Below are 27,331 nucleotides of genomic sequence, written 5' to 3' on the forward strand. Positions count from 1 at the left end.
CATTGGGCTTCATACATCAAACTTATTTATAGGTGACACAAATACATCTTTTCAGTTCCTTAGAAACAAATTTAACTTGCACCACAGTGACTTTTACAAGTTCGTTCAATTACTGTACGGCACGTTCTCGAGTCTCAAAGTAGGGCAGGTAAAAAAATATGCTCTGACCTCACATTAATTGAGAACCAGTTTGTATCTCCAGACATGTCTAATGTTGTGAATTCATCTTATAGCTCATTGAGCGTATCTCTTTTATGGGAAAGAGATACTGCTTTATCTTTCAGTGATCAAGACTGGCTTTTTGTTTGCAGTTTTTTTTTTTGTTTGCAGTTTGCATGTTTGTGGCATTGTGATAAGATCGAGGCCTACTGGAGAGAACTTCATGGGGTTATGATAATTGATAATTGACAAGAAATTCACAATGTCTCTAGTAGTATCTTCTGAACTGTAAAACTGGTTTGGGATTAGATTGTGATACAGAATGTGTATTGAACTGCCTTATTTACCTGGTAGAAAATGTATATTACTATTATGATCAACCCAACAGATACCTTCTGTCAAAATGCGGTTCACACTTGCCGTTATGTGAGTCTCCTTGGAAAAGTTTACATGAAGACCCACATAGAAAAGTCTGATGAATTCTGGTGTTTTTGGGCTCCCTTGTAGAATTTTCTTGAAAGTGCTGCATGACAGTTATGCCTTATGTACCTCTGTATTACAATTGACCCCCCCCCCCTCAATTTCCACCACTCCCCACACATCTTGTTACCATCGCCCCCTCCTCTCCCTTTATTCTGAGGTTACTGTAGCATTGACAGGCTCATCCTCCCTACCATCTTCAGGTTCTTTTTTTATTTATTGAACAGCTATACACAATGTCATGTGATCCTGATATATACTTGAAAAACGCAATAAAAATTATAAATAGGACAAAAAAAAATATGTCAAAAAGGAAATTGATGTTGGTAAAGATACCCTTGTTACTGAAGGATAACATGGAAATTTAAAACAAATATGATGTTAATGAAGCTAAAGAAAATGTGGCTCAACATAAATAATAAAAGAGTATACAATATGATTTCAAAATATAAATAAATACATAAAAACAAGATAAATGTTATATGCAGCAAGTACCCAGAAGCTGTTGTAAGAGCAGTGTATCTAAGTTTCAGATGCAAGGTGAGGAACAATGAAGGTATCATATGGCAGCACACGGTAATTGCCTGCCTGAATTATTGTCATGTGAATAAATACATTAAGAAAACCAAGCACTTTTCTTTTGCTGCAAATGAACAGCATGCCGTTTCAGAAGGGAGCTGTGGGGCTGCGTGCAGCGATATACAGTATGCCCATCTCATTCACTATTACCTTGTTTTTAATATGCACAGCCTTTGTGCAGGAACATTCTTTAAAATATAAAATGTCCTCATCAGGACACTTTGAACATCTATTTTGGGCCTGGATAGACAACAAATTCAGAAGGTACCTAATTATCTACCAATTACACTGCAAAGCACAGGCAGCTTGACAGCAAATCTGTTAGCACTATTGAATATTCATGAATGTGTAGATCTGACATTTTGAAACCAGCATTGTTCTCCTCAGCAGTTCCAGAAAATGGCACACATTACCGGGGTTTGAGTAGGAGGAAGCATTGTTCATGTTCTCTTAACAGTAAATATCAAGGCCGGGCCTTGTCCAAGAAGTGTCAGTATTTCCGAGGCCTTCCAGTCATGAACAGAAAGTGCTGAATGCCTATTCTTGGCTGCTACAGTATCAAAATTATCCACATTTATAAATGTTATTTAAAATGTTGATTAAATAAAAAAATGAATTATTACTGGTAGCGAAATATGGCAAAAACAAAAAAAACAAACGCAATATCGGAAATGTGAGCATAGTTTAACACCCACTGTTTCGGTCAGGATGACTGTAGTGTAACGTAATTTTGTTTTCGTACGCATGCATTACTGAGTTCTGTTAACATATGGCCAAATGATTTCCATCACCAGCTTAGGTTTACAGAAGGCTGCCCCTTATCAGACCCCCTGAAGAAAACAGACTGTGTTTACTGTGTTGACAGGGATTCAGCAGGGTGTGATAAAGAAACAAAGTTCAGTTGCAAAATATCCTATTGGATCAGTGTTATGTAAACATTAGGTTCTCCATAATATAATGTAATCATGTTTGGTATTACTGGAAAGCCAGTGTCATGGGGAACAAGTTGGTGTCTTTGGTAGTGGGGTGCTGACTAAAGATCTTGATACCTATGGGTCAGCGCCTAACCAGATATAAAGGTTGACCCAATGTGGTATTCTTGCAGAGATAGCGCAAGCAGGATAATTGATATACTGTTATGTTATGATGGTGTCTTTATTTCATGAGTTGCAGTTTTACTTTGATCTTTGGCAATATAAGGGGAAAAGTGCAATGGTTTGAGGAGACTTGTCAACATGTCTCCTGCGCATCTTATGTGTATAGCCATTCAACTACGCACACATTTTGCACAATTGCATATTGCCATTATTAACATACTGTACAATAAATTTCATTAATTTAACCAGGCATTCCGCTTTACTTCTTACCACACCTAGCAGTTTTAAGATCCTAACATACACACAGAACTCAGGATATCTGCACCCCGTTGTCATTTGCCTATGCACTAGTGTCGTAGCAAGATACACAGTTGTATCTATGCTGGCTACACAAGCTAGATAGTCTACCAAGATAGATAGTGATCCGTACAGAGCCACACTGATGGAAACCAGCCTCCTCCTATACATAACTGTTAGCACAGAGGAGAGGTTAAAACACCATGTTGGAGTCCGATAATCAAGTTAAATGAATCCCGTTCCAGTGGCATTGGGTAAGGCTAAACACGTTCCTTCGCCACTCAGATACTTCCACTGTTTGGTGTATCTGAGGGGATTCTTAAACCAGTATTATCGACAATATCACTGGCATCATTGAACCTCATTCACAAAACTTTTCTTCAGTTATCTTTTCCTTTTGTTCTTAAAAATGTTCCCATGAAAAAAACAATATGGGGTTCATGACACATGTGCAGACCTTTGTTTTTGTGCACATCCCAGGTGTATGAGATGATGAATGCTGACTGTAAATTTTATGTGCAATCTTGTTCATGTAATTAGCATAAGGAAACAGCCATCAACAAATATAGATAAGAAAAAAATGATGAATGCCGTGGAAATGTTATTACACACAGTTTACGATCAAATATGATTATACGCATGTTTTGTGAATCAGACCCATTGTCTCCTCCCATAAGAATAGGAATCAATTTCCGTTGTGGCCTACAGATGGAGACAAACACTCAGCTTGCACTGGGTACAGTATTCATGTGCAGGGGAAGGCACTGCCACCCTGGTCTTGGAGGGCCACATGATCAAAAAATGTGGACTTTTCTGATCCTGGAGGACTGGGGTTTAACAGTTACCCTTTAGTTAACTTAATACAGACCATATGCATTCCATTTAAAACCTTTTCAGTGTTTGGTATTAAACAAAGGCTTTCTTTCCAATTATTAAAGCAATGTAGGCTACAAATTAGACCTCCACAAGGACTCTTAAGCCCGACCCCTATTCCCTACCCACATGTAGGCTAGGAAAGACATGATCAATCAGCAAAGTTCACATTGCACAGAGGCTTACTCTGATTTTTCAGGAAATGAGGTGGGACAGAAAAGTGACCAGTGGAAAGGTAACAGAGACTCACTTGTCCAAATTTAGAGAGTGTTTATTGCTGCTAAAGTAGGCTACTTGCATAAGAGGGAGTTTCCAACATTAATCTGTAAGGAGATCATGGGGATATCCTCACGTGTGTCTGTGGGCTAGGCTCGGAAAACTTGTATGGATATAGACGCAAGCAATCTAGGAGCAAGAAAATGTCATCTCGGCGTTCCAACAGATTTGGACATTGGTTGGGGTAGAATACTGAACCGTTCAGAAGCTCAAGAAAATGTAGTCACTTCAAATCAATCGAGATTCTGCACTGTATATCTTTTATTTATTTGCATGCCTTGACCTGTAGTGAGACACAACAGATGCAATGTGAGTATCCAGAATTTACAGTGATCGTTAAGTGGACATCCTTGCACCAGCTTAACTTTTCCACATTTGGCCACCCCTGAGAGCAGTATTATATTCATCTATCTGATCATTTCAGGGTTTTATCTTAAGAAATTCTGGTGGCAGTCGATGAATAAAATGGCAGTTGGACCTTTTTTGTCTATGATCTATTTTTCCTTTGACGCATCCCCGATTCCCCTCTCCCCATGTTTTCATAATATTTGTGTAACATGTTCCCCTAAGCCTTTCCCACCTCATCCCCCAGTCACTATTTCTATCTTCTGTAGCGTCTTACGGTTTGCCCCTCCACTCCTGATCCCCCAAAGGTCAGCGGTTGGAGATAGTTTTGGAGTCAGGCCTGGAATTATTGGCTTGAAGGCTGGGGATGGGTGGGTAATCCTATAAACACAGACTATCTGTGCATATTTATAGACAAAGAAAAATCCTCTCCTCAAAATGTTAGAATGGGGGAGTGGAAAGGGGAAAACGCAAGAAGCAGGGAGGAGGAAGATGACTGAGGCTGGGAAGAGAAAAAGAGCAGATGAAAGCGTGCAAAGAGAATGAGGGATGAGTTGGTTAGACAGGTTTGCGAGCAGCTGACGACAGGAAGCCGAACAAAGGGGCCTACAGCCGAATCTGACAACTAAGCACGAGGCCTGTCCAAAATGGCAGATGGCAGGACATGGGGCCAATGAACAAATTAGACAGAAAAACAAGAGGAGATATTTTCTTCTCCAACATGCCTTCACACACTATAATATAGACAAATATACATTCAGTAAAAAAAGAAGAGAAAAACAACTGAATAACAGTTAAAAAAACATGGTATTTACAGACAAGGACCACATGCTGGAACATATAGCTATTCGCTTCACAGTTGACTAAATTGTAACATACCTTTCCTAGCAAAGTTGTTTTTTATTTTCACACAAGAAGGGGTTGTTATGTTGTGACCTGCTGTCCTGGCCCCTCATTTTTCCCTGCAGTGATCTGTCACTGTTGGGATCACAGTGCTGTGGTCATCTCTCACAGTTATACAATCCTCTCACAGTTGTGATATCCTCTCTGGCAATGACATGCTCCATGGTTTCTCACAGCGATGCATTTCATTTTCACAAAGATATTTCTCACAGTACTGTGTGCCTTTCATTGTAACACACAGTGACGCAGCTTTTCATAGTGATAAGCAGTCTCGCTGACAGTGATGTGTTTCCCTCTTACAATAATGCACCAGTAATTTTAGCAATAAAGGCCAAAAATGGCTTTTTAACGGCAAACTAGTTTACTATGAAATTAATTGTAGTTTACTATGAAATAATCAATTTTATTCATAAGTAGGTTGTAAACTTTCTTATCTGAACAACAAAAAGAATCCAGTTATATAGAACATTTTATTTGTCAATGGGATCTATTCTCTGATGTGTATAAACACTGCCAGGCATGATTCAAGCCCATTGTCACAGAATAAGATTCACTGAGGGAATGACATTCACTGAAAGAGAGAGGACCAAAACAGAGGCAGGGAAAAAAGAGGATTGTGGGTTGTATCATGCTCATATACGTACATATTGTCATCGCTAGCACAGTCACGACAAAAGATATGAAGCAATAGAAGGTTAATAATACCGGGACCAGCAGATGGTGACCTGTGGCTCACGGGTCACCATCACTTAAGCTTGTTTAAGACCCTATACACGCGAGGCAGAAGGAGGGCCCTTAAGATACCTTAACTCAATCCTTAACCCTGGGATTGCTGTGACTTTGTTTATGACTGGGGGGGCATAAGCTGTCACACCGCCTCACCTTTGGCTGTACATGTGCTAGAGAGCACAAACACATTCATTAACCTGTGTAACGGTGAAAGCATTTTAGCCATTTTTCAACAAAAAGAAATGTAACCAATTGTTTATGTGAAATTCCCTATCATGGGCCCATTCCATCATAGCAGTGGTCCCTGTAGATAAGACAGAGGGCAGAGAGGCACTCTAATGAAGTTTTGTGGGATGCAGCAGGGACAACCCAGCAAATTTATACCCACCCATCCCGGGTGATGCTACAGCCAGGTGTGTGAATTGTGCTTGCCATTCTGCCAAGCTGCTGGCCACAGTCAGCACAGGCACGGACATGATTCGATACCCGACCATGGGGCAAGACAGTTCACTGAAACATTTAGATTTTTATTGTGTCCTCTGGTCAGCCGGGCACTGGCATTCTGCCTGCACAAACTGCACGGAAAGCACTTGTGAGGTCAGATGCCTGCACAGCCCTTTCCATTGGAGTGCAGTGCAAGGAAATGGCCCCAGCACGTACTTCAGAGGAGCGCACACATTCGTCTCCCGCTGTCTCAAACTGGCACGTGTGAAGGTGCAGCGATGAGACCTCGTAGAAAAATCTTTTGGTATTGAGCTGGGATCCCCAGCCCTAGTCCTGGAGAACTGGAGGTTCTCCTGCTGGTTTACATCTGGTTTCTTGGATGTAAACTGTCGGCAGAATTTAAAGTGAAAAAAAACCAGCATTCCCAGTGGCCCTCCTGGAGGAGAATTGAGACCCCACAGAATCCCTGCCATACAGTATTGCTAGATTTTTCTCAGGATAATACAATGCCACGTTCATTTCCTATTCAGTTCCACCAGTAACCCAAAGGTCTTGTGGGTTGAAGAGGTACCCTTCTGTTTCACTCACCCTTGTGAACAAGACATTTGTGTTTTAGGTTATTGAAGAAATCAGGCAATACAGGATTATTGTATGATATGGTATCTTCAACAATGTGTGCATCCAGTTACATTTTCAATTCTATGAAAAATGAGGACCGAAAAGAAAAGTTCAATTTGCCTTTGTGACATTACATCAATTGCACAATTATTATTATTTTCCATTCTGTTATGTATTAACAACTGCAAGGCAACAACAGTCTTTATGATGCAAATGCATGAAGCTAAGTAGACCTGGGCCTAGATAATGCTCAGACAGGAGATCTCTCTGTCAACCAGCCATGGCCCAAGTGGTCAAAAGTCTGCATTGTTTTCTTCTCACCATCAAAGCACTTTTTGGAATGTTGCTGTAAGAACTGCATACTGCAAGTAAATAAAACTGGCACTGAAGTTGGTGTTGGTGAGCAGAGGAGGGAACACTAGGGTGGTGCTGTGGCTAAACCAGGAGCTCTCACGCACCCAGAGACGTAGCCAAGGGGGATGATACGCGTACAATGTGCACTGCGAAGTTGGTTCGAAAAAAAGAACCCTGAAATACAAATGCACATGGAAGAGGATTACAGGAAAACTGGAAAGGTAATCATGCAACTAGCTCCCCCCAAAGACAATCTCCTTATCCACCCCCACCCCCCCACCCACCACCCCACCCCGCTCGACAATCCATCTGCATCCCACTCCACCCTCCTCCTACTCCCACCCCCTAAAATGAATTCTTGGCTAGGCCTCTGAACTCACTGTGGCTATTACGAATTCCATGCCAATTAATGACACTGTAGACGTGTTTACCCTGGTGATCTGGCTACTTTCTCAGTCCTGTCACCTGATCCTCTCCATGAACACTTCAATGGCTACAGCACTTCAGTGGCTACAGCATCCCCAGTGTTCACAATCCTCTTTGTTTTGCTATGCAGTCAATCTAAATGTGGTGTGAGTTCTCAGTTGTCATTCCTAGTCATATAAAAGAAGTAACATATTCTAAATGATTATTTTCTACACTGCTCCCATACTTTAGCTTCTCTTACACAGTAAAATGTCCTGGGTTAAATGAACTCTAATTGTGTTAATTCAACTCTAACAGATACCATTGGGTCACACTCTGATCCAGAAGGGGAAAAAAATGTTAGAGTTGAATTAAGAGTGGACGTTTTACTGTGTGGCAACACCTCTTTGGGAACATTCTGTCAAGTCACATAAACTGTAGTGAAATAAGCAGGAGCCTCCAATTTTCTGCACTGAAATGTCTAAAATCACTGCTACCAAGAGGTCTTGGTGGAAAACAGGCAGCCATGAAATAAAATGTATGTCTGTACAAGTTACATTTTGTGGCTACTGTATGGTTTAATGATACTGGTAATCCTACATCCATGTGTGTGTGTGTATGTGTGAGTGTGTGTGTGTGTGTGTGTGTGGGCATGTTTTACTATCTTTGTGAGAACCAAATGTCCCCACAAGGATAGAAAGATGAGGAAAATTACGCAAAGTGGGGACCTTTTGCTGGTCCCCACAAGTTCAAGGGGCTGTTTTAGGGTTAGGACTTAGGGTTAGGGTTACAATTAGGTTATGGTTAGGGTTAAGGTTAAGCATGTAGTGGTTGGGGTTAGGGTTAGGGTTAGGGTTTGAGGTTACGGAATGAATGCAAGTCAATAGGAAGTCCTCACAAGTAGAGCAATACAAACGTGTGTGTGTGTGTGTGTGTGTGTGTGTGTGTGTGTGTGTGTGCGTGTGTGAGTGTATGCATGTATTTGAATGTATGATACAGGAAGAGGAGACAGTGGCCCAATTTAAAAAGACAGATATATAGATACAGATAACAGGGAAAATTGATAAAAGCATATATTACACATTATCACATGTAAATATAAATAGGAGAGCCATAGCAAAGAAATAGAAAGATGTGACAACATGTTTAGTTCAGTCCATCAAGGCTGAGCCACTCAAAATCCAGGATAATTGACTTAGAGCTGAATTCAAACGGAGAAATCCCCTCCTCTCCCCCTCTTGCACTGTATTGCCAATTCATTTGCCAGTTTGTCTCCTGGGACGCCATACAGGTAGGACCGACATGAGCTTTTTAATTTCCTTTTGCTGAAATTTCTCCTTTCTTGATCTCTCTTCTGTGTGTTCTGTCCCTATCGTCCTCTTAGCTAAACTTTGTCTCTAGATAAGTGAAGTCCTTTACTGTCTTTATGTGCTTGTTTTCTTTATCATTCTATGAAAGTAGATAAACGTTCAAGATCTCCCCCTAAGCTTCTGGAACTACTAGGACCACATATAGCTGTTTTTGCACTCATATTGACATAATATTTCAGCTGCTTATCTCTGAGAATTGTTTCATCTATACTGTATATATAAAAAACCTTAATCACAATCAGCAGTTGTAGATGCATTCTTAATGTTTCTGGGGATCTCTGCTAGCCCTCACCTAAGAGGTTAATGAGAAGTCTGAACGTCAACTGCAATGTATTGTATAGTCTTTAAAGCTGCAAAAATGGAAATGATATTCTTTTCCATTCTATATTCATTTGATTTAAGTTTAGCTCTGTTGATCCTGTTCATTTTATCTGTTTGTTTCTTTCTACTGAGTAAGTGTTTTTTTAAAGAAAGGAACTTTAAGCAACAGAGAAATTTTTTTTTCTGTGCCATGGACACAAAAAAAACCTGGGGAATTTAAGACTACTAAGAGTAAGCCTACTTTGCAGCTCCACCTATTTTGTGCTAATCCTGACAAAGAAATCGAAATAGATGTTATTTCTCTTCCACAAGTGAGATAGCCTTTCACAAATAATTCACTAGAGGGAGGTAGAGAATTAGAACATTGACTCACACATTGTAATATAACTAATAGCCAAACCTTTGCCTTTAATAATTATTTAAGAACTTCTTAGCACTTATTTTCAGTAGCATACTTATCCAGGGATATATACACACATATATTTTATTAAAAATAACTATCATATACAGTTAAATTAAAAAGAACAAAATGTTGAATTGTCTCAGTTTCTTAATGCAAAGGGGTTAATCCAGTTTGCCTGTAATATTGATGGGTTTGAATAATAACTAGTCAGTTTTGAGTAACTCATTTCTAAATTACATTTCAGTAATTCCTCAAATGATGTCCTCTAGATACAGTATGTATGTATGACGTGCCTGAAGTGATGGGGTGGTCTAGTGCAACTTCTTTTTACTAGACGCAAGGAAAAATAGACGTGGCTGGGATATAAAAATAAATACATCATTTTAAAAAAAAACTATCCACACATTGCAAAAAGAGGGGGGAATATAGAAGTTATTTCTAAATATAATAAAACGTACATGCTGTCCTCCTTTTCACACAAAGTGTGGCTGAAAGTAATACCTCATATAGCCTAGCCTAAATTAAGCCCAAATTATGGCAATATGGCAAGTCGTTAGTAAGCATACTGTCTGTGGGGGCTACATAATGTGTCATGTCATTCGTGCTATTTTTATTGTTGTGGGCCGATGTTTTCCACATTTCATACTTAAACAAAGAACATTGCTGAAGTGTGTTTTAGCAGTAACTCACACGATTACGTTAAAACGAGCTTATCCAGATCCATTTATATATTTTGCTGTTATTTTCAGGGTCTTTGGGGGGAAAGGCAGAAGAGAGAGGAAGCACACCTCAAATTTAAGGGCTTCAACCGACGCGGAGAAGCAAGTTGTTGAGGACAGAAGCTTTCATTCACTACGCTCTTCCCACCTGTCAGAGAAGATGGGGAACGCGAGGAGTGGCGCTGTCTCCAAAGAGATCTTGGATGAGCTGAAGCTCCACACGAAGTTCACAGAAAGTGAGCTCTCGCAGTGGTATGAGAACTTCCAACAACAATGCCCCTCGGGACGAATCACGTCTGAAGAGTTTGAGAAGATCTACGCGCGCTTCTTTCCCGACAGCGATGCCAAAACGTATGCTCAACACGTCTTTCGCTCCTTTGATACCAATGATGACGGCACACTGGACTTCAAGGAATATATCATCGCACTGCATATGACCTCCACTGGTAAAATGGCGCACAAACTGGAATGGGCTTTTTCGCTTTTTGACGTGGACAAGAATGGATACATCACAAAGTCGGAAGTGACCGAGATCTGTCAAGTGAGTCCTAAATGCACGAATGTAATAAAACGAGGGTAAAGGGAAAAACTGGGTCGTAAAGGAGGAAACTACAAAACAGAACATAGATGATCAGATAGCTCATAAGTACCTTTGGTTAGGCCTGCAATGTGCCTAAAATGGGATGTAGGCCTACACAAAAATAGTCAGCACTTCGGTTAAGGCGATAACAGTGGGACAAATATAGTATAGCCCTGCAAATTATAGAGTGAACCGAATATAGATACAATGGGATTAGAATGCCTTGCCCCTAAAATGTGCCTTGGCCTGCTGCATGGGATGTATGCCAATGTTGGTAAGACAGACACCATAACATGGGTCACTCCATCAATTATCTTATAAAAAGAGATGAAGAGAAGTAAGCCACCTGAAACTACGAGGTTTTGGGGGTAAACAATGGAATGCAAGATTTTGACTATAAGTTTAAACAATGGAATGCAAGATTTAGACTATAAGGTTTTGTTGGTGCGATATGCTTTAAAACTACGCAGAGGCTAGAAGAAAAATTATATCTCTGAATGTGTGATACTTAATTATTATGATGTTAATTGTTAGTATCTTAATGTCTACCACTGGTCATTTAGTTTTGAACGGACAGCTGCATTTATTATTAGCAATTACATGTAAATTTGCTAAATTATGAATTTTACAGAAAATAGCGACCATATCATTCATCAACATTTTTTTTCACTTGACTAAACCGTACTTTCACGTGATAGTGATAAGCCATTTTCTTCTGTCAGATTTGCAATTTTGGTATCAAATCAAATTTTCTGTATTTTACATTCCAAACCTCATGCACCGTGGAATCCAAACGTTTCAACTTTATATGATTAAAATGTTCAAACAGCAGCCCAATTTCCAGTGCAGCACCCATAACATGAAACATATTGACTGAAAATGGTCGTTCTCCTTCCAGGTGTATAGATATTTTAATGTTTATTCATGGTTCACAAATTATTGGTGGCAAAAATGATTTCAGCAGTTCACAAGAGGATTTGTAAAATTGGCTAAATATCATATATTGTTACATTTAAATGGCTTGTGGTAGCCATGTTGTTTGCAATATACCATTAGAACTGGAGGAAGATATATTTACTGCACAGAATATTGTTATATTTGTTATATTTGTTGCATTTGGCAAGTTCAGAACCATGCATGTTATGTGAAGTAATAAGTAAAGCTGTGATTTTATTGCAGATAGAGGGCAAAGGGTCAGACCAAAATTATATGAGACTAATTTTGTGTGAACTGGTGTGTTAGTCATGAGGATACATTGGTTTTTCATATAGTGCAGTACATACATTTTTGAACAGTGACACAATTTTGTTTTTGTTTTGCCTCTGTACTTCAGCACATTGGATTTGAAATGTGACAATGAACACGAGATTAAAGTGCATTTACATTGATATCAGGTGAACCGTGTTGGAATTACACCCTTTTTATACATAGCACCCCCCCCCCCCATTTAGGGGGACAAAAACATCAGACATAGCTAAAACATTGAGTATATGAAAATAAACTGTTTTATTTGTTGTTAGGAAGCAATAATGCACTGGTGAGCTCAGCAACAGCCTGGTAGACCACAGAAGACCACTGTAGTGGATGACTGAAGAATACTTTCAATTGTGAAGAAAATCTGTAGAACAGATCTCCAGGAAGGTTCTCCAGGATGTAGATATAGATGAGTCAATGATTACCATGAAAAGACTACGCCAGTATGTCCTCAGCACATTTACTACAAGATGCAAACCACTGGCAAGCCTCAGGAATAGAATGGCCAGGTTCGAGTTGGCAAAGTAATGGATAGAGGAATGTGTGGATATAGAAAGCAACTGCTCATGGTCCAAAACCTCCCCCCCCCCCTATCGGTGAAACATGGTGGAGGTAGTGTTATGGCTTGGCCATGTATGGCTGCTACTGAAACTGGCTCACTTGTCTTCATGATGGCGTGACTGCTGACAGCGGCAGCAGGACGAATTCTATAGTGTACAGAAACATCTTTTCTGCTTACATGAAACCAAATGCATTAAAACACAACTTTTTACATAGCATTTTACATTGTATCCATTTATACAGCTGGATATATACTGAAGCAATGCAGGTTAAGTACCTTGCTCAAGGGTACAACGGCAGAGTCTTATCCAGCAATGATGAATGCCAAGTGATGCCTATGGGTCACACACTTCAGGCAGTCATCAAATGACTTTGTCCAAAACAAATGGTCCCCAAAATGGGGGGGGGGGGGGGTCTATTGAAAGGGTGTAATTCCTACATGGATCACGTGATATATATAGGGCTTGGCTTCATTTGTGGTTTGGGTAAGATTAAGGGATTAGTTCAAGGCACCAGGACACAGGGCATGCAAGGGTTATTTAGATAACCATCATAATCACAAAACAACACTTTGTTTCACGTAATCATGTAATCATCATATTGTTACAGCAGTATAACTCCTTCTCAATATAAAGCCAGTGCCATATGCTGAAACTTACTGTCTATTGTATTCCCAAGAGTAATAGATGGAAAAGGAACATATTTAAGTGGCATCTCATTTAGTATGGATTCATTATTCATTATTCCAATCATTCATTCATAATTTCAGTTTCCATGTCATTTTGGTGGGTGTGGAGAGGAGTGGGGTATTTTTTCTGACAAGCACTGATCAAAAATGATTGTGCTGAGACACTGGGCAGGAGCCATTTATTCTGAGGAGGTTCACATCAATAGATTCTCTAGCGGTGGAACAGTGAGGCAGTGTGGGTAAAGCAGCAGCTTTTCAATTCGCCACTGCCACAGATGCATCTCCTTCCATCTGGCAGTTAGTTGCATAACCAGATGCTGGCATCATATGTTCTAGACTCCTCTGACCGTCCATCCAATTAAGACCTTTGAAGAACAACAGGAAAAAAATAGAATGCCCCAGATACTTTCGAGGTAGAATGGGCGGATTAAAAAAAAGAAAAAGATGTCCTCAAAACCAGTATTAAATCATTCAGTCAGGGGAGGAGGAAGAGGGTGTTTAATGTGGATACCAAAAGAAAACCATCCAGTGACTCATTCGCAGGGATGATTCTAATTGCACCATTCTTTGTTTCATCTGTTCTTGTATTTCCCTCTCTAGGCGATTTTTAAGTTGATCCCCAAGGAAAAACAGTTACAGCTACCGAGTGACGAGAACACTGCTGAGAAGAGGGCCAACAAACTGTGGAGCTACTTTGAAAAAAGGGACAACGGTAAGAGCTGAACACAAGCTCCCCCAGTGTTCATGTTTAGTACTGCACAATTTTGGTGCCTGAGCTCAGCTTATCTCTGGGAAAGGTGTCATAAAAGATGGTTATTACGGAACTCCATCAGAACAATGCATGTATGTATTGAACCAAACATGATGAATAGTGCAGTTGTAGCAGTGTGAAACATATTGCATGTGCCACGTTTCCTCAGATTTGTTGAATGATGCCAGTTAGCATGTCATTAACCACGCCCCCCCTTCTCCTGTGTCTCTTTCAGAACGATTGGCAGAAGGAGAGTTTATCAAAGGCGTTCTAGAGAATGAGAACGCCCTTCGTCTCATACAGTATTCTCCTGACAAGTGATGTCTTCTTTTTCTGCCCCCAAAGTCTGCATCAGTATTACACAGTAAACATATGCACAGTAGAAGGCTCGGTGTTAATTCATTTCTAACATGGTTTTTGAGTCTAAAATGGTACAGATACAGAATACAATGTTCTCTATCAGCATCAGTTTAACACTGACAGCTTAACTGTGTGTAATGCAGAAATTTCTAATAGGGAATTGGTTTCTATTTGGGGGATCTGTTTGAAAAGAAGGTGTCAGAAATCCAACTGAAAAGATATACAGAAAACAAAAGCAGAGAACAGTTAAATAATATTGAATTTTATTTTTTGCACCATTAATCTTTTAGGCTAGTTGTAAACATTCCGTTAACTTTATTCAAACTATTACATTTATATTAACAAAATGTTTTATACTGTTTGCAGAATTTTATAAACATATTTTCATTACACTGAACAGGGTCATGTTGAGGGGAATGCTGAGGGTTAATGTAATGTTCCCTTGAGCTTGGATGAGGCTTCATAAATATACAGACACAACGTTCCCCCTTGTCACCCTTGAGATATCATTGAACTTCTCATTCTAAAGTAGGGTTCCCCAGTCTTATCTGAAAAAGGCCGGTGTGGGTGCAGGTTTTTTACTTAACCCAGCTCTAAGAAACCGATTCTGCTTATCAAGGTTTTAACTGAAAACCACGATTAGGTAATTGGATGAATCGGCGGTCTTAGTGCTGGCATGAAACAAAACCTGCACCCACACCGGCCCCTTTCATATACGATTAGGAACCCCTGTTCTAAAGTCTAGAGTCCATATCCATTACATACATGTCATGGAAAAAGATAAATAAAAAATCATAAAAAATCAACAGTTTTTTGTGTTGATAATATAAAAATAAATGGTTCTTTTGCTGTTACTGAGAATTCCATTTTTTCTGACAATGATTGTACCCAGACTGGAGCATTATGAACAACCTTGGTTTGCTAAGTTATGCTTGTAGCCCTTGAAAACCAGCAAAAAAAGAAAGAAGGCATAACATATGTATGACAAAAATATGAACACATTTCCAGCTAGAAATTATAAACAATGTTTTGTCTGATAAGACTCCAGTTCCTACTCAGCTAACATACACCTGGGACAGTTACGCTACTCAACAGGGGCTGGGCTGGTTTAAATACCACTGTACTGGCCCGAATTCTGCCTAATTCTGTGCTAGTGGGCACAGAACACAAATGACAAGTTGAGAGAGCACAATATTAAACAAATGAGGGAAATTTTATTTCTGTAGTTTCTTAGTAAAATATGTGTATTAAATTTGCTTAGCTAGCTGAAAATTCTCTGAAGCTAGCTACCTAATAATAACTATTAAAAACAAAACCACTTGTATGCCTAAAATTGCATAGAATCAGAGTAGGTAGTTTGTGCTGTGAACAATGCATCACTTTAATATTATTATCTACATAATTTAGGGAACACTTAAGTGGATTAGAGATCACACTTTGAATAATACAATTTCAGCAACGGCTATTTTTGTGTATGCATTTATTTTTATGGTGAACTAGGAGAAATGTTTGCTCTTACTGATTTTGGATTAGCCCTTCACAACAGCACATCCTTTTCATTGTTAAGAGATCTGCGTATTAAAATGAATAAATAATATTGTTCATAAAACAAAGATCTTGAATTTAAACAACAGAATGCAGATCTAGATTGCATTGCACCAAAGCCACAGGGAATGTAACCGCCTATCATTGTACCCTGTAAGAACAGTTATGCAGCCCTGACCAATGCAAAGCTTTATATATACCACCCAAAAACCTTACAGAACCTTCCCTCTGATTCTGCCATTTTAATCTGGTTGACAGTCGTGTCCCAACACTGGTTTAGTAATAAGTACCTCATATCTCTGAAGGGCACAGCTCCATTTCAATTTTCTTAAATCTTCTTTCACTAATTCATTGTACTTAAAGCTTAACTATTTAAGTTAACAGAGTCTGGCTAATGAAATTGGACTACCTGGTTCATTAAAGTACATTCCAACAACAAAAACACGGTGGATCTCCTATTGAGGATTCAATTAAGTGGCTAAGAGAAATCTCCCTCCATTTCATATATGTCTATATATTAAATGAAGGGAAATATATTGGCATTGTGTAAGCATTATGCTATTGGTTCTTTGTGGTCGTCTTTGTTTGTGGTTGTTTTTTGCATTTTTTTTTTTTGACAAACAACAATTATACTGGAATAAAGATTCCTCCATGATTGATTTTTTTGTGTTATTGTTATTATTATGACGGAGTAAATAAATTTGTTTCAGGTTTTAAGTTTTTCCTTCTGCGTTCTTATAAGTATTGCTATAACTATGCTTGTATGCTTACAGGACATATGGCTGAGACATTGCTTATTCTTGATAATAGGTACACAGACTCTGGGATAATACCACACAGTCACAGTTAACAGTATTTACCTCTACAGTCACTACTGATGTACGGAGAGGTTCTATTTCTACAGTTAATGTGACATCCAAACTAACTGTCTCACTTCTCTTTTGTACCTTCTTTTGAATGTGTAATTCTTCTGCCTGAAATCCTCTCTCTCTCTCTCTCTCTCTCTCTCTCTTCTAATTTGGGATTACAGACATAATCTTCTGTACAACATATGAGAGCAGCTGTGAGTTGACCTCTCAAAATCTCTCTCTCAGTAATCTTTCCATCTCTGTGTGTTGATCCAAATGTGAATGTTTTCAGCAATTCACATATTAGTTCTCAATATTTAACTGCATAGGAAATTTATGCTAATGCAGGAATTTTAAAATACCATAGCAACAAAAGCAAAAGAGTAAATTCGTAAAACAAAACAGTGCACAATTAAAAGCCCAAAAAGACAGGGACATGTTTATTTATAATCTCACCAATTCAGTGATGATCACTGCAATAATTAGGACAATGACAGGTTTACCAGCGATAAAACAAAATTGAATGCAATGTAAAAATTTAAATAGGCCCATTCCTTCGACCTTCTTCATTTCCAATTTGCATGGTTTCTGAAAAGCTAGCACACTGGTCAACCTGATAGAAATGCATATACCAGTATTTAGTGATTGATAAGATTCTCCATTAGACATGGTAACACCTAAAAACATGCCCCAAATAGCATTTCCTTATATGTAATTATGAAAGAACACAGCAATAGCCTCATTGCTTGATAACCAATATCAGTGTTTCAAGCACGCTGCTCTCCTTTCTATGTCTCCTTTCTGTGTTCCTATAAGACAGATATATATTACCATCACCTGATTGGTCTGTAAATTGGCCAATGACGCATACTGGATTTCAGAAGGTAGACGTCAATCACTAACCATTTCAAGCACAGGGACACTGTAAACACAGCACCTGCTACACACAGCACAAAACAATGCATATCAAATCACAGACCTTTAGTGGGGGATTCTTCTAATAATAAAAGCAAATTGAGAGGAAGTTTATAGGGAAGAATACCTTTCATAGCACAACTTGATTACGTGTTACAAGAAAGATTTGGGCCATATGTCCTTTTTTCAGTCCAGGTCTTACTATATGTACCATACCACAGCCCACAGTGTAGTCTAAAGGCTCATAAAAGGTAATGGTAAAGTATAGATCCACTGGGTTTCTCAGGCAATGCACCTCAGAAATGAAGCAGTGTTGATGATATGTGGAAAATACTGAGACAGCACTTTCTCAGCATAATAGTGGTGATGATGATCATAGTAATAATGACACAAATATTAAGAATAAGCATAAAAACAAATAATAATAATCAAAAATATTTTTTGTGGGAAACACAACTGAGACAACGTTTCCTCTTTAAGCAATTAAGAAACCTGTTGCCCCTAACAGGGTGAGGAAGTATCTATTTCCCATCTCAGCTGAAAAAAATATTGTTAAAAGTAAATGTTGTCATTACTTATCAGTCTCTGATAAAACTGTCATGTTCAGCCCAATAATGAACTATGATCCTCTTTCCTTCATTGACACACCCCAAATTTATTCCCTCCATCTTAATCCCAGTCTTCTTTCTATTGTCTTCTTCCCCTTTAGTCAAAAAATCTGTTAGCAGAAGGCATCCATGTCCTCCTGGACTTCGTCCGCCCCACCGTCCTCCTCTCTGGACACAGAGAACCCCTCCTCCCTCTCTGTGTCCCTCTCCATGGTGTCCTCCATTTCCTCCAGCTCTCTCTCGCAGTCCACGCATCCCTCCGCCCCGCAGCCCCCGACCAGCATGAGGGTGGGCGCCTCTCCCACTCCATCCGCGGCCCACGCCTTGTCAATCAGGCCGGCCTGGCACTGCATCAGGCCGCTCACCGAGTAGACGCCGCCCCCTGGCACCACCTCATCATAGGAAGGGGCGTGGCTGGCGCGGGCCTCCTCCAATCGCAGCCTCTGCCTGTGCTTCATCTCGATGACGGTTTTAGTGTAGGAGTTGAGGGTGAAGACAGCGGCCGCCATGCAGCAGCTGAAGGAGATCCAAGCCAAACTGTGGCAGGGCAAAAGTGGTCACAATGGGTCACAGTGAAATGCCACCCAGTTAATCCCAAACAGAACTCTTAGATGCTCTTTGTCTCATCAAAGCCATTTGCACAATCAAGTTTTTACCAACTTCAACATAACTTCAGTTCTATATTACAGTTAATTAACATTCAAGAAGATTATAGACATTCATATCCATTGTCATGGTATCATCCTTGGCCATGGCCCTGAACGAATATTTATAACATGCATAGAATATGACTGATTCAGCTTCAGCAGTGACCCTAGTGTGTGTTATACTTAAGAATGCTTATTAACTGAACACCCACGCAAATGACCACCCGTAGTCCCAGGTTTGGGGCCTCCAGTCTTTGGGCCCTACGCTCACGGTCATCTGGAACACTGTGGTGTACATCATGTGCGCTACCATTCCCATCATTCCTGCAACAGAATGAGAAGAATGTTAGGATAGTATTAGCATCACTGAACCAGCCAGCTGCTCATTTAAAAATGGTGGATATCACTGGTGTTCATCATAACAGAAAGAAAATAGGCCTGCATGAAGTACCTCACGAAAATGCAAGATGGATGCAACGTGGATGCACGTTGTTATAAAAAGTAAAATTAAAGCCATACTGGATATGAAAAGTGTTGACTGCAGTATCAGCATGTCACAACGCTGAAAAATGACACTGCCTCTTCACCAAAATGTACATTTTACATTTACGAAGGGATGAGAAGCAAGCAAGCTCACCAGACAGGACAGTGCAGATGGCAGCGAAGGCATTGATTTTGAGGGCGTACATCTCCTTGTGGGCGCATGCACACAACACCTCCACCCACATCAGCAGAAAGCCCATCGCAAGAAGGCTAATGTACATGAACTCAGACACCACAGACAGCCACAGCACCCCTGAGAGAGACAGACAGTGGAACTGAGTACTGACGTAACGTGTTAGCCTCAAGAGTACCACATTACCACAAACATCAATATGAAGGCTGACAGTGAAAATAAGTTTTAGTGCATCACACAGTAAATATATGGATATAGTGATTGACAACATAAGCTGTGGTAAGATCCATAGATCTCCAGTGGAGACCTCCGGGTCAAAGATTACCAGCATGATTTATTGCTTGTGATCCCAAGAGAATTAGTGGAGGATCCGGGATGGCTGTTCTCCTTTGGGTACTGTGAGTACTTCCTGATGTCTCCTAAAAGCAGGGAGGCCTCCAGGACCATGGACAGCACCATGTACACCAGTAGGCAGGTACAGCTGATGCGGACTACTCATTAGCCCAGGTGTTGCTTGCTTGTATTACTGTTACCTATATATAAATCCACAGCCTGTCTTGAAGAACGTTTCCACTGCATGGTCTTAAACCTCATCCAAAAGCAGCCCTCCAGCATTAGAGGAAGGAACTCCTCTTTAGGCCACCCATTCCTAACAGACACTTACAGTTTGTTGGTGTTTTCCTATCAAATTCCCTGCCCTGAAAGGTAGCTTCACTTTGCACCATCTCACATTGCCAAATAATTTACCTTGAGTTTCTCCAGGGGTCAGCTCAATGAAGCTCCGACACTTCTCACCTAGGGAACAAGAACAGACGTTGAGAGAACTTCAATTCAGTTCAAAATTTGCCTAAATGGATTGGCCACTGACATCCTCTGTCATGAAAGGGTTCTTTTCAACCCTCTTCCCCAGTCTTTCTGCCATGACTTTCACCTTACTTTTTCCCTCACATCCCCCCTTCTTTTTCATTCCCTCTTCTTCCTCTCACCGTCATTATGTTTTTCACAAGACTGCCAGAACCCGGTGTGAAAGTATCGAAGCATGTATTTGTCTTCTCCGGTCTCCCAGATGTAATGCACTGCATTGGCCTGTTGCCTTTGACGAATCCTAGCCAGCTCCTCCCTTTTCTTTTGTGAGACTGTCCTGTTAGACACGGCAGGAGATGGGGAGGAGGACTCTTTCTTGGAGGGAGGAGTAGGACCTTCTGAAAAGAAAATGACAGACAGGACTTAGTCTTTCTTAGTCTTAGTCTAAGTCTGCACAGTTTCCTTTGTGAAATGGTTAAAATACTGTATGCTGTTGTTCGAAGCGCACACTATTTCAGTGTAAATCCAACATCATTGACATCATCTTTTCCAAATGATTTCCAAATGACCTTATCTGCCCTTTTCCTTGTTGATATTGAGGATCCATAATCCTTAATCAGAACGTCAAGAGCACTCTTAGGGAAAGACTATGAAGAGGCTTAGTCTGGAATAATCCATCCCTGCCTCCTACAAATATTAGATTACAATAGGGGGACATGATGACCCAAATTTAAAAAAACAAACAAAAAAACATAATGCCAAATCACATTTGGTGTCAAACAAAACAAATTATTCATCAATTAAAAGTGTTTTTGTGTAATATTTAGATGTTTTGTTCAAGGTCTTGTTTTATATAAATTAGAAAGTTTACATTAGTCTTAACATGTGACTGTAGAGCTGTACATATCTGACAGCAGAGATGTTAAGTGAGCAAAACATTGTTTGGGTATTCATGAATATTTTAAGAACAATTTACACTTAAAAGTAAAGCTCAAAAGTGATTGGCTGTTCACTATGTACCCTCTATGGCAGGGGTGCTCAATACGTCGATCGCGATCTACCAGTCGATCGCAAAGGTAGTATTGGTAGATCGCATGACATTAAAGGAGTACCATGGTGGTTGAACGTGACTCTTCCCAGTTGTCTTTAGGCAACAACAAAAGAAATGTGCGCAATTTTTTTATTCTTCAGTCATTTCAATGTACTTTAAAACATATTTTTCTAAGCCTAAATTTCCCACTATAAAAATTCACCCGAACCGTCTGGGCGTGGTAATGAGAACTGTCAGTTAGCTATGATTGACAGACCGTGCCCCGTTACCATAGCTACCCCCATGCTACGCGCTCTCTTTGGGAGACTGAATTTTCACAAGCTAGCTAGCTTAGTAGTATATCAAGTATCGATAGATAGCTAAGGTAAGGACGTTGACTTATATCCGAGTGCAGCAAAACTAACAAGCTAGTCAGCAAGTTACCTCCAATTTTTAGCCCTCGGGTTTTTCTCTTACACTTAAGAAAGCATATAAAAATGAGTGGGGGAGCTGGACCAAGTAAGAAGACAAAAACTTATCACTTTCATACAGAATGGGAGGAGGACTTTTTTTTCACGATGACATTTTCGAAGTGCGTTTGCCTCATCTGCCAGTCTACCATCGCAATACCAAAGAAGGGAAATGTGAAGCGGCATTTTCGGACTGTTCATGGAAAATACGACACCGACTTCCCACCGAAAAGCGAGCTGAGAAAGAGAAAGGTGAAGGAACTAAAATCCCAGTTGTCCGGACAGCAGTCATTTTTCGCACAACATACTTCAAAAGCGAAAGCCGCCACCGAAGCATCGTTCCGGGTGAGTCACATCATCGTTAATAACAAGAAGTCCTTCCAAGACGGAGAGATGGTAAAAGAGGCATTCGTTGAAGCAGCTGACTCATTGTTCCGGGACTTTAAAAATAAGGCAGAAATATTATCTTCGATCAAAGCTCTCCAGCTGTCAAGAAGTACAGTTACACGGCGCTGTGAAGCCATAGATGAGGATTTAACCCAGCAAATGTGGAAGGACATCGGAGATTGCGAGTGTTTCTCACTGCAGTTGGACGAATCTACGGACGTGAGTGACACGGCCCAGATGTGCATTTTCATTTGTATGGTGTTTAGTGATATCACTGCAAAAGAGGAGCTATTAACAGTACTGCCCATGAAAGAACAGACGCGAGGAGAGGACATATTTCAGTCGTTCAAAAACTTTATCGAGAAAACCCAGCTCCCGGTGTACAAATTGGTGTCTATCACTACGGATGGAGCACCCGCAATGGTTGGCCGCGTGAATGGATTCATTGCCAAGTGCAAGCAGGACGATGCTTTCCCAGACTTCCTGAATTACCATTGCATAATCCACCAACAAGCGTTATGCGCTAAAATGCTCAACATGAAAGAGATCATGGATGTGGCAACGAAGATCGCCTGTTCTATTCGAGCCAGATCTCTTCAAAGACGGTTATTTCGTGCACATCTGGAGAAGGCTGACTGCGACCATTCTGAGTTGTTGCTACACACTGACGTGAGATGGCTTAGTCGAGGGAAATTCCTGCAAAGATTTCGAGAGCTCTGTCCGGAGATTAAGGAGTTTTTCCGTGTAGCTGGACATGCAGAATACAAGCAACTAAATGACGGTCAGTGGCTGTTAGACTTGGCATTTTTAACCGATCTGACAAACATGTTGAATGACCTTAATCTAGAGCTGCAAGGAAAGACAAAACAGTGGTCAATATGATCAGCTCAGTTAATGCTTTCAAACGAAAGATGCAACATCTCTCCTCAAAGCTGCAGCGCCATGATTTGGCAAACTTCCAGAACCTGGTGTCAGAGCTGGAGATGCAAGGGAAGGCCTGTGTGCAACTTGACAGTGCACGCTACACAGAGCAGATTGACAATTGTCTGTCAGAGTTTGACAAACGCTTTCAAGACTTTTCTTTGCTCGAGCCAGTCGCTACATTCATGTGCTATCCTTTTCGGGAAGATGCTGATGTTGATTCACTGGCATCAAAAATTGCAACACTGTTTCACCTGAACTCTTCTGGAGTGGAAGATGAGATTTTGACACTACAAGCCGACATTGAGCTGAAGTCCAGAGCTCATGGACAGTTCTGGAACTTACTCACAGAGGTAAAGTACCCCAACATGAGGAAATGTGCTACCTCCTTGACTGCATTATTCGGCTCCACTTATTTATGTGAGTCAGCCTTTTCCCACATGAAGATCATTAAGTCCAAGTACCGTTCCACCATGACTGATGAACATTTGGAAGTGTGCTTGAGGCTGGCTGTCAGCAGCTACTGTCCGGACTATGTATCCCTGGCTGATTCAATTCAGTGCAAGTCATCAGAGTAAACTCAGGTAATGACAAAAAAATGTACATAGTTAATTATGTTGTGTTGTGTAATATTGGCTCATGCGGTTATGCAAGGTACATCAACATACATTGTACATATAAAGAATCCTCAATATATTTGTAAATAAATATATGTTTCGCATTTTTGTAGTGGGTAGATCATTTTGACTTGGTCATTTTATAAGTAGCTCGCATGCTGAAAAAGTGTGAGCACCCCTGCTCTATGGTATACCCACAAATTGAAACAATCCTGCTTTTAACACTGTCTATATTAACTTATAAAAAATAAATACTACTCCAAAATGAGGAGCTGAAACAATGTTTTTCATTGTAGGGAGTTCCATCCTCTAGTAGATAAAATGGTACAACCGGTAATTAAGATTAGTGTTCTGGGCTAGCAGTTTGAGTTAATGCCTGCAGTACTAAAGGCCTTGCACCAGTCTGTCTAACGCTATCTCATGTTATGGATGAATGGCTGTGAATAAAGGTGACGTTTTATCTGTTAATTTGAAATACACATTACACATGCTGATGCTAAATAGGAGAAAATTTACATTATTTGTTCAATCGCACAATGAATGTTTTATGTTAGTAAAGCGTTTACGATATATGGTTATACAAAATACAAAATCAATTCTTTCAGCTACTCCAACACTGTAGCATTTGTACTGCATTTCACAAAGACCAAAATACTATAATCTTCATATGACAAACAGTTTAAAAGAAATACACAATTCAGTCAACATAAGTGTTGGTATTTTTGCGACATATCATTTATATTCCCATGCTACATTTACATTATCTGTCATTGTTTAGAGGACCAAGACAAAATGTACCCCTTGAAAAAATGCACTCACTAGGTACACAGTATTAATTTGAGTGGTAACGAGTTAGTCTCAGTGAGTCTCACATAAGTAGGAGAACTCTTGCTGTTAGTCTAACAAACAGCGAGTCATAAACACAGGTGAGACCAATTAAAAAGCAGGAGTAATTAAGGAAGCAGCGCAGACACCTCACCTGCGGAGGACTGGCTGCTGCCGGAGCCGCACTTCTTCATCTTGACGGGGGAGAGGCAGAGCGGTTTGACCACCTTGTGGGTCCCCTCGCACCAGTAGGAGGTGCAGAAGGCCAGGACGGAGAGCGCCAGAGCCAGGGAGGTGAGGGACAGGGAGAGCAGGGAGCGCGAGCGCCGGGACATGTGCTCCAACATGGCCGACGGGGGGGAGAGAGAGAGCCGGTGCGACGGAGCGATAGCAAAAAGGGAGGGTCAGGGGCAGAGAGGGAGGTGGACGCACGGTTGAGAAGCCTGTGGGAGGCAGGGGGGAGAAACAGACAGGAACTGTAGAGTAAAGGCAATGAACTGGAGGTCGAAGGCCACAGGGATAAAAAAAGATGAATTTTGAGGATTTAAGGTAAAACTGGAACAGATGGAGCTCACTTCCCTGATTTCTGAGTACAGTATGTGCCTGCCCCCCGTCTGTCTCTCCGTTTTCCCATTTATGTAGGTCCACTTAGGTACCCTACCATTTAAATATGAGGCATTACTCTTATGGTGCCACTGATACCAAGGAATTGTCTTTTCTGTTTGCGCAAATATTGGGAAGCTCCATCACAAGAAATAATTATTTTCAAGATGAATTTAAAGCAATGGACACCAACTATATTGCATGATCACAGGAAGTATAACTATAAATGTGATATATATATATATATATATATATATATATATATATATATATATATATATATATATAAATGCCTTCATTCATGAAAATGTCGTCCATAGTTATGTGTCTACTTACACAGTTAACTAGCCTCTCTTCCAGATTTAAAATGAAATAAATTAAGGTCTTGCTCGACTCTTGAGACATTCTTTCTTGGATCCCTCTCCCTCCTGCCAGGAGTGATTATTTGTTTGATGGAATTATTAGATCATCTCTCAATCTACCTCTCTTTTTCCTCGTAATCTCTATTAATCCATTTTAATCTCTTTCTTAGGTGTGTCCATATATCCCCTTTGTTCAGCTTCTCTCTCGCTCTCTCTGCCTGTCCGCTAAACGGAGAATAAAAAACCACAAAGCGAAAACATTCATTTTGATTGATAGACGAGACAAATCGTAAGACTGCAGCACTACACACCGGAGTTAAATTGTAAATAAACAGACCACTCAATGTTTAACAATGTCATATACAGTATCTGACGGGTCAAATGGCTATCAATTTGATTTAATTTGACTTGATATTATTGAGCACAATTAAATCAATAGAGCTATCAATTGATTATCTATCAATAGAGCACCATTCATCACTAGATGATTCTTTTCATCAGATACAACATCGTAGCAGAGATTCCATAAAGCAGCAGAGGTTGCTGAACAAATCACGTTCAATGTTATTTGTACAGGAGAACCTTAGCAGCAGCAAAGGAGTGTGAGGTCACTGACACTCATTGATAAACGCTGCCAACACTTCATAAAGACTAGCTGTCCTTTCCATGTCCCCTGGCTATGTTCAGTTCACTGCCGGGTCAAGTGTCTTTCTTCCTTCTCACTATGCCAATTTTCTTACTGCGTTTATTAATATGATGCCTTCACAACTGTTTGGTCTAGTGGACTGAAGGCCAACTCCCAGTTATCACATCCAACCACAGCCCCTCTTCATAATGTTTTTTTTCACTCGTTCCCTCGTTCTCTTCCATCTTTACACAAGTTTGTCTCTATCAGTCTCTGTCCCTGCTTATGCAATATCACTTTCACATCATTCACATTAATTTCACTCAGTTTCTGGGGTATATTTCAGGAATGTCCAATAACACCCCTCCCCCCCCATTCCTATTTTCTTCAGCATCGTTCTGTTCCAGTCAGCCCAAAATTAAGCAGAAACTGCTATCAGTCATACTCACCGTCGATGGCTCGCTCTGTCTGGATGTCTGTCTCTCTCTCTGTCACTATCACTCTCTCACATCCCTCTCTCTTACATTTTCCTCTCCACGTCTCTCCTGTATCACTTCATCCACCTGTCTCTTTTGTCTCCCTCTTTTGCTGCTATTCCTCGCTTTCTTGGGAATTTCCATCCCTAGCCCACCCGGATTCCCCTTAATCCGTCTAAGTCCATCTGTTACTTTTGCTCTCTCCCTTTTGCTCCATATCTCCATCTCTCCCTCCCTCCCTCCCTCCCTCTCTTTCTCTCTCTGTCACTACAAACCAATCCATGACCCTGCTCTTGGCCCAGTGCAGTTTAATTAAAGTTTGCGTATTAACCCTCTCTGCTCTCCTCGCTCTGTGCATGGGCAGTGTTATGCCTCACACTTGTCATGCGCTATGCTGACCGTCTTC

The 27,331-nt window shown here is 40.4% G+C and overlaps 2 protein-coding genes across 4 annotated transcripts; one reads left to right on the forward strand and one right to left on the reverse strand.

Moving 5' to 3' along the window:
- Positions 1-8,750: 8,750 nt before the first annotated feature.
- LOC135261577 (visinin-like) lies at positions 8,751-15,420 on the forward strand. The gene is made up of 4 exons (XM_064348047.1): positions 8,751-8,850; positions 10,403-10,913; positions 14,056-14,167; positions 14,442-15,420. The coding sequence occupies exons 2-4, from the start codon at positions 10,533-10,535 to the stop codon at positions 14,525-14,527; spliced, it is 579 nt and encodes a 192-aa protein (XP_064204117.1). The 5' UTR covers positions 8,751-8,850; positions 10,403-10,532; the 3' UTR covers positions 14,528-15,420.
- Positions 15,421-17,685: 2,265 nt separating this feature from the next.
- LOC135261575 (germ cell-specific gene 1-like protein) lies at positions 17,686-27,099 on the reverse strand. 3 transcript variants are annotated; one of them, XM_064348044.1, is made up of 7 exons: positions 26,899-27,099; positions 25,014-25,302; positions 20,792-21,007; positions 20,553-20,600; positions 19,767-19,925; positions 19,342-19,453; positions 17,686-19,019 (listed from the first exon to the last, which is right to left on the reverse strand). In XM_064348044.1, the coding sequence occupies exons 2-7, from the start codon at positions 25,204-25,206 to the stop codon at positions 18,596-18,598; spliced, it is 1,152 nt and encodes a 383-aa protein (XP_064204114.1). In that variant the 5' UTR covers positions 25,207-25,302; positions 26,899-27,099; the 3' UTR covers positions 17,686-18,595. The 3 variants fall into 3 exon arrangements, with proteins under 3 accessions (XP_064204114.1, XP_064204116.1, XP_064204115.1); XM_064348046.1 differs by having other exon boundaries at positions 20,792-21,004; positions 26,899-27,098; XM_064348045.1 differs by lacking the exon at positions 26,899-27,099 and having other exon boundaries at positions 25,014-25,642.
- Positions 27,100-27,331: the final 232 nt, after the last annotated feature.

The sequence above is a fragment of the Anguilla rostrata genome, chromosome 8 (assembly GCF_018555375.3).
Source record: "Anguilla rostrata isolate EN2019 chromosome 8, ASM1855537v3, whole genome shotgun sequence".
NCBI lineage: Eukaryota > Metazoa > Chordata > Actinopteri > Anguilliformes > Anguillidae > Anguilla > Anguilla rostrata.